Source organism: Myxocyprinus asiaticus, chromosome 2 (assembly GCF_019703515.2).
Source record: "Myxocyprinus asiaticus isolate MX2 ecotype Aquarium Trade chromosome 2, UBuf_Myxa_2, whole genome shotgun sequence".
In the NCBI taxonomy this organism is placed as follows: domain Eukaryota; kingdom Metazoa; phylum Chordata; class Actinopteri; order Cypriniformes; family Catostomidae; genus Myxocyprinus; species Myxocyprinus asiaticus.
Window position 1 is genome coordinate 1,270,657 of NC_059345.1, and position 10,942 is coordinate 1,281,598.

A 10,942-nucleotide genomic window follows, 5' to 3' on the forward strand; every position below is an offset into this window, starting at 1 on the left:
ATGTCTTATAATTTGTTTGAGTTGTTTTGAGTTGTTATTAAGTTTGTCTTGTTTAATATAATGTTAATTGTGCTTCACTTTGGTCGACACAGAAGTGTTTCAAGTGCTTTATAATGAACTCAACTTTGATTATTCATTCCTAAGCACAGCAGATCTGACAGATGAACACATTTTAATCATTCTGTTGTGCCAAATTTAAAAGGAAAAGTTTGTTTCTTGAATAACTGGTTTTGAAATGCATATTGCTGTTTCTGTGTTATTTTAATAAGACACTGTAAAGTCTGTAAAGTCAGAGTGAGATTGTAATTTTACAAAACAACACTTTAAAGTGAAAGACAACTTCATTGCTCCTTTGGAACATGTGAGAATAATATAAGTAGTTTAAGGGTGAAGGGAGACTGACTTGGTTTGCTTAGTCTTGTGCCCTTTGTTTAGAGGTGCCTTGGTTTGTTCCTGGCAGGCAGCAGGGGCCCCCATCACTAATCCTAACCATATGGAGTCTGTAGACTGAGTACCCTGCCAGGAACAACCTGAGGCACCTTTTCTCCCATTGCATAGTTTTGTGGCTTTGTTAATAGTACTCTCTGATTAGTTTTCTCTGCTGAATCATGGGTAATGTAGTTGTTTACCAGGAATTCCACTATTAAATATTAATAATTGTACTCTGTAAAATTGCTTTGTTTAGTCGAATAAAGTCTAGTTGAGACAACTACAGATTTCTTGTTCAGTGCATTTATTAATTATCAGTACAAGGACTTCTATTCTGTCAGCATTTCATTCTTATAAATGGACGTATCCAGGGTGTAGGTTTGGTTTGAAAGTTAGTAGGGAGATATAGCAAGGATAATATTTAAAATGTTGGTATTAAGAAAATGTGAGAAAATCAGTCTGGTAATATGGTCATATGACAAGTATAATTACTAACAGTATTTCTCTGCCCCATAATATTAAATATTAGCCTTTGTTTTAAGAATTTATCAAGAATAAACAAATTAAGAACTGACCACTGCATGGTTAGGAGGAAAAGATCTGCCATAAAAACTTGGATAATATGCACCGATATTCAATGTGACTAATGGGTCTAAATAAAATGTTTCTTTTTCAAGATTTACCTCGAGTAAACAATATCCAAGGGACATAAAATGACATTCTGTAAAATGTATTATCCAGCATTAAAAAATGGAAATCTAAACAAAGGGTTAGATAACAATTTACATGTGCAAAATGACATCACAAGATGACAAATTATGGGGAGAAGAAAACATTCGAACAGTGACATTTTCACCCACTTTCTGCTTTCCAACTCCCCTCACTCCAACATAATATTTTCTTATATTGCTTATTTATATGTACTTACATTTGTCACATACTGAACAAACTAGGCTTTATGCTTAACATACAATTCATGACTCTTTTCTTGATCACAAATGCCTTATTTTATTGACAAAGTCAGTCAGTTGTGGTGTACGGACAACAACCTGGTCCTGAACACCACTAAAACCAAGGAGATCATTGTAGACTTCAGGAGAACAAGGAAGATCACACATCTCCCCCTCCACTTAAACGGAGAGAAGGTTGAGAGTGTGAACGACATCAAGTTCCATAGAGTCTACATAACAAAAGATCTCTCATGGTCTCTCAACACCTCCCACCTGGTGAAAAAAGAACAACAGAGGCTATTCTTCTTGAGAAAACTCAAGCAGGCCAAACTAACCACACAGCTCCTGGTGAACTTCTACCACAGCACCATAGATAGCATCCTCTCCCACTGCACCACGGTGTGGTATGCCAGCTGCACCGGGGAAAACCGCAGAGATTGCTTCGTGTAGGGAAATCAGCACAGCGGATCATAGGATCTGAGCTGCCAGACCTGGACACGGTTTATGCAAGGACCACACCCACCCAGGACAGTCTGTTTATCCCTCTGCAATCGGGGAAGAGGTACAAAGCCCAAACAGACTAAAGCACAGCTTCTTTCCTAGTGTTGTAGCTGCCATCACTCGTCACCCCATCACCACCCTCTGATATGGCACTAATACCAATATATCTATCTACCTCCATTATATCAATGATCCATGGGCAATATACATATTTACAACAACCTCTCACTTTTGCACAGTACTGTATATTTTTGTATCTAATTTATTATAGTTTATCTTTATTCACCTGTGTAATACTGGTGTGCTATCTCTGAGGTTTGCCAAACCATGACAAAAAAGCATCTTTACTCTTTACAAAACATTATTTCTAATCCTGATGCTCTTGTCCAATGTGCAAAATGACGCATTTATTGGGAGTTATACCAGCATCTTAAAATCCTGCACACAATCGTTCAGTTTTTAAGGTGTCTTCCTGAAGATGGTGCTTAATGCACGAAAAAGCAGAATCATTCATTGGGCTGCATTCAAAACTCATGACATTAATATTTCAAGGACTGGATGTATAATATGTACTATATAATGCATCAAATGTAATAGAGCACAAAAATCCCATTAATTTTTTCCATTGACTAACAATTGATTTTTTATGTAAATTATAAAAATGTATTAACTTTTTACTTTTTTCAATTAATCTCACATATATACTTTATTTTATAACAAATAGATTTCAGATATTTTCTTTATTATTATTATTATTATTATGAAATGTCTCTAGTCAGCTGCATGCATATTTTCATGCTGTAAAAAGTAAAATATGAATTGTCATTTTTACAATTCCAAGTTACAGATAAATGTTTCAAAACATGTATGGTTTACTATAGAAATTGTGTACATCACAGCTGATGTTTTTCTGAAAGTGAGTAACGGCACATAGAATGAGCCAAATAATTCATGTAGTTGCTTCAATTAATATGAGCTTAAAATCTACATGTATGGAATTAGAAAAATGTTTACATGCATTTGCTTCAAATAATTTTCATTGGAGTATTGCATGACACACTATTCAGTGCCGATGTGTAGATATAATCATACATAAATATCTGTATGGAGAGAGAGAGAGGCGTATGGATGTTTATTTGAGATTATCACTGAAAAGATACTAAATATAATTAAAATGATTAAAACTGAATACAAAATGACGTCTTTTAGACAGAAAAAGCCACTCTACAGATCAGAGGATACACTATGTACATGTGAGTTCCTGTTTCGGGGTGAAATATACACAGATTGGCACCAAAAGTGATTTTAACTGTGTATATTATTACCTGCCCCAGGGGTGTCAAAATGTTTTCGGTTGTGGGTCAAATTCAGAAAAATAAGGTGCCGCGGGCCGCATTGCTGTAATGATAATAAAAAAGTCTAGATGTTAATTGAACTATTGTACGTTTAATATTATGCACATTTTAATCATAATTTGTGCTCTATGGTATGCATGATTAGGCTGTACATGTAAATAAAGGATTTCACTCACCAAGAGCACTTATAATGGAACAGTGATGTATATGAAATATTAAACTAAATTATTCACATTTTTCTGTTTTTGAAATCCATTCAGTGTCACTGCAAAGCACATATAGAGGTGCTACTGAGCAGTGTTGATGTGACCCATCACAATAATCACAATCACATTTTCCTGTTATGAAGTGATGAACTATTTCTGTTCTTACTTGCGTTACAAATACGATTTGATGAAAATAATTGCGCTTAATTGTATTTTATAGACACTCATGTACAAGCCGAGCGGATGAAGAAATCTGCCGACAGCTCGCCAGTCTCCTTCGGGAAGGCACAGACCTCTTTATAGCGATATATGTTCACCGTACGTCTCGCCTTCGGATGCTAGCGACAGAATTTTGTTCTCTTATTTAAAGTCGTCATATACGATGTTGTTGAGTCTCGAGCAACTGCATAAATGTAAACATTTGCCCAAAAACTGAAAACATCTCCAACATTACCGACCACACATGTTCAGAATGTGTGAATGGTACTAGCAAAACACAAAAATCACAGAAATTCGTTGCATGTGTGAATATCACATGTGATAAAGTACATTTACCAGTAAAGGTAACCCAATGGTGCCCAAACCCCAACCCTATACCTAACCATCAATGGAGCAGAAATTAAATATTTAGAAAAAAAAGAAAACCTCCGTGTCACACTCACCATTGTTCATGTGATTGTGATTTACTTCCTGTTTCCCATAGCCCTATCAGAGCAAATATCAAGAAATATCCCATACAATATAAATATTGAAATATTGAGTATATTCTCTACTTGTAGCTTGTTTTGTACTCAAGAATTAGTGAGTGGATTCAGTCAAGCTTCTGAGTAATTACCCAGTAATGGCTGACTAGAATCAGGTGATTCGACTGAAACATCCAGTATTTTAAGACTGCTCTTATCTCCTACACCTGGATTAAATAGAGGAACAAGTACTCCAGAGAATTTGGTGTTGATGGTCAGGAGATGTTGACAGTGTTTAGCGTTGTAAAAAGACAGTCGAGCGTTGTCATAATCTAACAGAACACCCAATCGCTCAGGTCTGGAGGACAGTGACAGAGTTATCTGTGGATCAGTGTTAGTGTGAAAACCATTTGCACCATCTGAACACAAGAACCAGAAACCATCTGATGGAGTTAAACGACTTTTGTCTGTTGAAGAACAATTACCATCTTTCTGCACACCAATTAACCAGTAATCTTTGGGAGGGAAATTGTTTTGTGCCAAATCAACCTCCCAATAATGACGACCAGAACTGAATTTTTGTGCTCCACATACACATAATTCATATGGAAATCCCTCGTTCTTCTGCACATATCCTGAAGCATCTCTCACTATTTTGAGATCTTTATTAATCATCAGACCTGGATGAGCAGTCTCACGGTCGAGAGTGATATTAACTGTGAGGAAAAATAAATACATGTAAAACAACAATCATTCTTCATCTGAAACTCATTTGTGTGATTAAATATATACAGTATATTAACAGAAATATCACACCTGCATCTTTTCTCAGTTCTTCCATATTGATGTTCAACACAACTGAAATGAAAATGTTTTTAGAGAAAAATACTGTTAATATTAATGGGATCTACAGTTCTCAATATAACTAAAATTAGTTTAATATAACAGTAAAGTGTGTTATTATCTGACAGTGGAAGTGTCTGTTTTTCTGCTGAAACATCAACAAAGAAAATTATTCAACTATAAAAATGTTCTTTATGGTCGAGTTTCCCATATTGAAGTTGTACATTTGATTATATTCACATTATGATCCCAGTAAACATTTACAAGAAATTATATATACAGTACTGTGTTATCAATAATTACTGGACCATTTGGAAATGATCTTATCAAATATCCGGAATGTACTGATGAATCAATGTTCACCACTACATTTACTTTCTTAAAAGTGTGTTACCACAAGCTTTTCTGTGTCTCTTCATTTTTTCTTTTATACAGTTTGGGTTTCTCCAACATTATACTCTTACATGTTTAACAATTTCTTATCAAATTATTTCAAAGAACAAACAACTTGAAGTTTCATCATACCATTTTCTTCTCTCATATTCCCCATAGCTCCATCCTCACAAGCTAAAATAAAAGACCATTACATATGACAGTGTCATTATGAATTCTCAAAATGCTCTTCCAAACTTTTCATAATGTTTCCAGTTTGAAATATATCAGTCAATATGTACTTTTTTATAAACTTTTTTTGACGTGTGTGAGTGTTGATAACTTACGTTGTTCAGATGGCTTCTTCACTGCTCAAAAGATTAAAAAAAACTATTAGCACATGAGGTATTGATTATGTAATGAATTGTTTTGTGAAGTCTCTAAAATCTTTTCAAATCTTTCAATCAGACCCTACCTGTTAATTTCTCTCTGTATTTGTATACGATAAAAGCAGCCAAACCCAACAGAGCACAAATGAGAAAGATGATAAAAAGTGCCTTCCATGGACCGGATGTGACCTCTGAAAGAGAAAAACAGATGAGTTTAAGCACCTTCAAGAATCAATATTTTTTGTAACATTTTTCACATTCATATTACAACTCAGATATCAATATAATTATGTATTGATCCCTGCTGATTCCCACTCATATTCTGTCCTCAGATGGGAACGTAACAGCTTAAACAGCAACTTTACTCTCATTCATGCAGATGAAACCTGGTGATGTTGTGTAACCTAAAGAGATGATGTCAGTGATGTCAATCCGTCCTTCTCTGTGTTGTCCAGTGTTGAGTGCCAGTAAACAGGAGATGAGTTGAGTATCAGAGGGAGAGACGATCGTCCAGCTCTGGACAGAGAACATCCCATCTGCTGCACGACTGACAGACACTTGTCCAGGAGAGAGAAGTCTTCTGTCATCTGACATCCACCTGACGTTTGGCTCTGGAAACCAGCCACTGGATCTACAGCTCATGTTCACCTTATCTCCAGATACAGCTCTCTGGGACAGGACAGGTATGGATCCTAAAGCTGAGAGAGAGAGAAGTTTAACTTTCAGAAATCCATCAAATGATGTCATAAAATATAAAGCAGACTCACCAGTGATGTTGAGAGTCATGACTTGGCCATCAAATGTGCTATCTCCTTTGAGATAAAGATGAAAAACACCTTCATCCTGAGCTGTAAGTTTGTCAAGCCGCAGAGAAACATCTCCATCCTTCAGTCCTCCAGACTGTGCTGAGCGCAGGCCCAGAGAACTCCGGTTCCTGTAATGTTCCTCCTGGATGTCCTGGATCTTCCCATCACGATAGAAGAGAACAGGAGTGTTGAAGTGTTCTGGACGATACCAGCGAATCTCCAGACCTTCAGCATTCTGAGGAGGAGCGATCCAGCAGGGGAGAGTGACTGTAGATCCCACCTGACCCGCTATCTCATCTTCAGGTACTACAACAACCAACGACACTGACAGAGAGACAGATTAAATTATATATTCTGTATCAGTCTTAATATACAGTTGAAGTCACATGTTTACATACACTTAGGTTGAAGCCATTAAAAAAAATTTTTTATCCACTCCATAGATTTAATATTAACAAACTATAGTTTGTGCATGACACGAGTCATTTTTCCAACAATTGTTTACAGACCGATTGTTTCACTTTTAATTGACTATATCACAATTCCAGTGGGTCAGAAATTTACATACACTAAGTTAACTGTGCCTTTAAACAGCTTGGAAAATTCCAGAAAATGGTGTCAAGCCTTTAGACAATTAGCCAATTAATTTCTGATAGGAGGTGTACTGAATTGGAGGTGTACCTGTGGATGTATTTTAAGGCTTACCTTCAAACTCAGTGCCTCTTTGCTTGACATCATGGGAAAATCAAAAGAAATCAGCCAACACCTCAGAAAAAACAATTGTGGCTCTCCACAAGTCTGGTTCATCCTTGGGAGTAATTTCCAAATGCCTGAATGTACCACGTTCATCTGTACAAACAATAGTACGCAAGTATAAACACCATGGGACCACACAGCCATCATACCGCTCAGGAAGGAGACACATTCTGTCTCCTAGAGATGAACGTAGTTTGGTGCAAAAAGTGCAAACCAATCCCAGAACAACAGAAGGTGCACTTCACAAAATAGATGGCATCATGAGGAAGGAAAATTATGTGGATATATTGAAGCAACATCTCAAGACATCAGCCATGAAGTTAAAGCTCGGTTGCAAATGGATCTTCCAAATGGACAATGACCCCAAGCATACCTCCAAAGTTGTGGCAAAATGGCTTAAGGACAACAAAGTCAAGGTATTGGAGTGGCCATCACAAAGCCCTGACCTCTATCTGATAGACAATTTGTGGGCAGAACTGAAAAAGCGTGTGTGAGCAAAGAGACCTACAAACCTGACTCAGTTACACCAGTTCTGTCTGGAGGAATGGGACAAAATTCCAACAACTTATTGTGAGAAGCTTGTGGAAGGATACCCAAAACATTTGACCCAAGTTAAACAATTTAAAGGCAATGCTACCAAATACTAACAAAGTGTATGTAAACTTCTGACCCACTGGGAATGTGATGAAAGAAATAAAAGCTGAAATAAATCATTCTCTCTACAATTATTCTGACATTTCACATTCTTAAAATAAAGTAGTGATCCTAACTGACCTAAGACAGGGAATGTTTTCTACGATTAAATGTCAGGAATTGTGGAAAACTGAGTTTAAATGTATCTGGCTGAGGTGTATGTGAACTTCTGACTTCAACTGTATTTCACTACTGTACATGAGTCATATCACTACTCATATACTGATTCTAAACATGATATTTCTACACGTTACAAACACTTTGGATTGAATACTCCATTGTGAATTATGGTAATTATATTATTTGCACTTTAGACCTGAAATTTATGATCCTGTAATAGTTTATTGTAGGTGAGTCACATTACAAATGTCCAACATTACAATATATATATATATATATGGAAAACATAATCCATAAATTATCTGGTGCAACAATTGTAAACACAAAGTAGACATATTTCAGTTATTCTATAAATATTTATATCATAATAATGCTTTAATTCTATATTTAGTTACTCATAAAATCCAGACAAACGTGTTTCTGTGATGTTTATTCTTACCAGAAGCTTCTATGAGGAGAATCAGCAGAAACCCGACAATTATAACCGATATCATACCTGTGAAAATAACAACAGACTCAAATAACAAGAATTATGTGGGATTTTTCCAGAAACACATCTGCTAAAAGAAATATAAACGATCAGATTTATTCAGTAAACAAACTCACTGCAGACAAAAAGATGTCCTCCATCAATTCAAATATCCTGTTTAATGTGGATGAACTCAGCCGTAACACATTAAATACTGTAATACAGTAATATCTGAAAGATTAAAACCAATCTCAGAGAATAAACGCGCTGGTATTTTCACATCATTTACTTTCACTTTCTAATTCTGCACACCTTGGAAACAGGTAGTGTCTAGAAGGTAACCACACAGTTACATAAAGTCTCGCGAGAGCCGCATTGAAAACACATTGTGTTTTTTAAGTTTATTTAAAGTCCTACAGAAACCCTACCCCTACACCTAACCCTAACCTTAACGCTACGACTATATAGAACCCTAAACCTAACCTTAGTAACAACGAATGAGACTCTCGCGAGACTTCGGCTGCCGAAGGGGGTTACCTTCTAGACAGCCGTGGAAAAACACCAGACGCGTTTGTTACAGACTGAAATATATTAGATTTGTCCATAGTAATGAAATAAGTGTGCAAATAATTTCGTTGAAGTCCAAGAATGAATCGGAAAATTCACTCGTTACAATCATAGCCATAAATCATTTAAGCACTTAGGTATCGTGAATAACAAAACAGTCACTGGACATCGAATAAGAAAATAAATACTTAATATCCCTGCATATATTTTGGCCCCAATTTACTAAAGGTTTGCGTGAATAAAAAATATGTGCAAACTTGATAGCATGCTAATAAAAGGTCTGAGCTGATCTACTAACACTGTCTTTTAAAGATTGCGTCTTTCAGATGCAATTTCCCCAAAATGAATATGCAGTTTAGAGGCATTATAAAGGGCAGTCTAGATGCAAATGAATCAAATTCTCATCATAATACAGAGCTGCCTGAGATGGGGAATCTCACATGCAGAGAATATGTGAGGCAGCACTGGAGATGCAAGCCCCTTCATGGCAAGATAAGGCTTCTCCACTCCATGCTCAACTCACAGCTCCGGTGGTCCAGGAAACCCTCTCGACAGAGACCATTCCCCTGCTGCTGCCTGCCACGGTCAATGAGCCAATGCCCACGCCTGCCACGGTCAACAAGCCAATGCCCATGCCTGCCACAGTCAACGAGCTAGTTCCTGAAGCCTCATCCGTTCCTGAGCCAGGGTCTGAAGCCTCGTCTGTCCCAGAGCCAGTGTCTGAAGTCTCATCTGTCCCAGAGCCAACGTTTGAAGCCTCATCTGTCCCATAGATAGTTTTGCAAGCCTCGTCCATCCCACAGCCAGCGTTTGAAGCCGTGTCCATCCCAGAACCAGCTTTCACGCCAGCTCCAGCCCTAGAAGAATTTTTGGGGGTCTGCTATGGTTCCAGTGGTCTCTGAGCTCCCTTCAACAGAGACTACTTTCTGCCCAGCCTCAGTGATCCTGGAGCTCTCCTTCGTCGAGCCTCCCATGGCTCCGCCTTCCTTCATCAAGCCTCCCAAAGCTGTGCTCACGGCCGTCCGGAAGAGGAGGAGGAGAAGAAGGCTCCTACTTCCCAGTTACTGCCTGTGCTCACGACCACGGAGGTCGTTCCCCTATCACTGCCTGTGCTCACGACCATGGAGGTCGTTCCCCATCACTGCCTATGCTCACGATCATGAAGGTCATTTCCCTATCACTGCCTGTGGTCACGACCACGGAGATCGTTCCCCTGTCATTGCCTGTGCTCATGACCACGGAGGTTGTTCCCCTGTCACTGCCAGAGCCCAAGAACATGGAGGCCATTCCCCTGTCACTGCAAGTACCCAAGGACACGGAGGCTGTTCCTTTGTCACTGCCAATGCCAGCGCTCCTGACTACAGTCTTCCATGACTCCGTCCTCTGAGTCTTCCATGACTCCGCCTGCTTCTTCTGATACTCCTCCTCCATAGTCTCCTGTGCCGCCTACTGCTTCACCCCCTGTGGCTCCGCATCCAGAGACTCAATTCCCTAAACCTCCTGTGACTCCACCCACTCCGCCTCTGGCTCCTCCTCATGAAACTCAAACCACTGCTCCTCCTGTGGCTCCACCCACTCCACCTCCAGCTCCTCCTCCTGAATCTTAAATCCCTGATCCTCCAGCAGTTCCACCCGCTCCACATCTGTCTCCTCCTCCTGGAACTCAAATCCCTGGCTCTGCCCACTCCGCCTATGGCTCCTCCTCCTGAGACACAAGTCCCTGCTCATCCAGTGGCTCCGCCCGCTCCGCCTTCAGCTCCACCTCCTGCGACTCAACTCCCTGAACCAACTGTGGCTCTGCCC

At 38.7% G+C, this 10,942-nt stretch overlaps 1 protein-coding gene across 1 annotated transcript; it reads right to left on the minus strand.

Moving 5' to 3' along the window:
- Nucleotides 1-805: 805 nt before the first annotated feature.
- On the minus strand, nucleotides 806-8,887 carry LOC127410592 (butyrophilin subfamily 1 member A1-like). Its single transcript, XM_051645755.1, has 9 exons — nucleotides 8,710-8,887; nucleotides 8,543-8,599; nucleotides 6,496-6,858; nucleotides 6,133-6,426; nucleotides 5,815-5,919; nucleotides 5,687-5,707; nucleotides 5,493-5,534; nucleotides 4,941-4,982; nucleotides 806-4,840 (listed from the first exon to the last, which is right to left on the minus strand). The coding sequence occupies exons 2-9, from the start codon at nucleotides 8,595-8,597 to the stop codon at nucleotides 4,257-4,259; spliced, it is 1,506 nt and encodes a 501-aa protein (XP_051501715.1). The 5' UTR covers nucleotides 8,598-8,599; nucleotides 8,710-8,887; the 3' UTR covers nucleotides 806-4,256.
- Nucleotides 8,888-10,942: the final 2,055 nt, after the last annotated feature.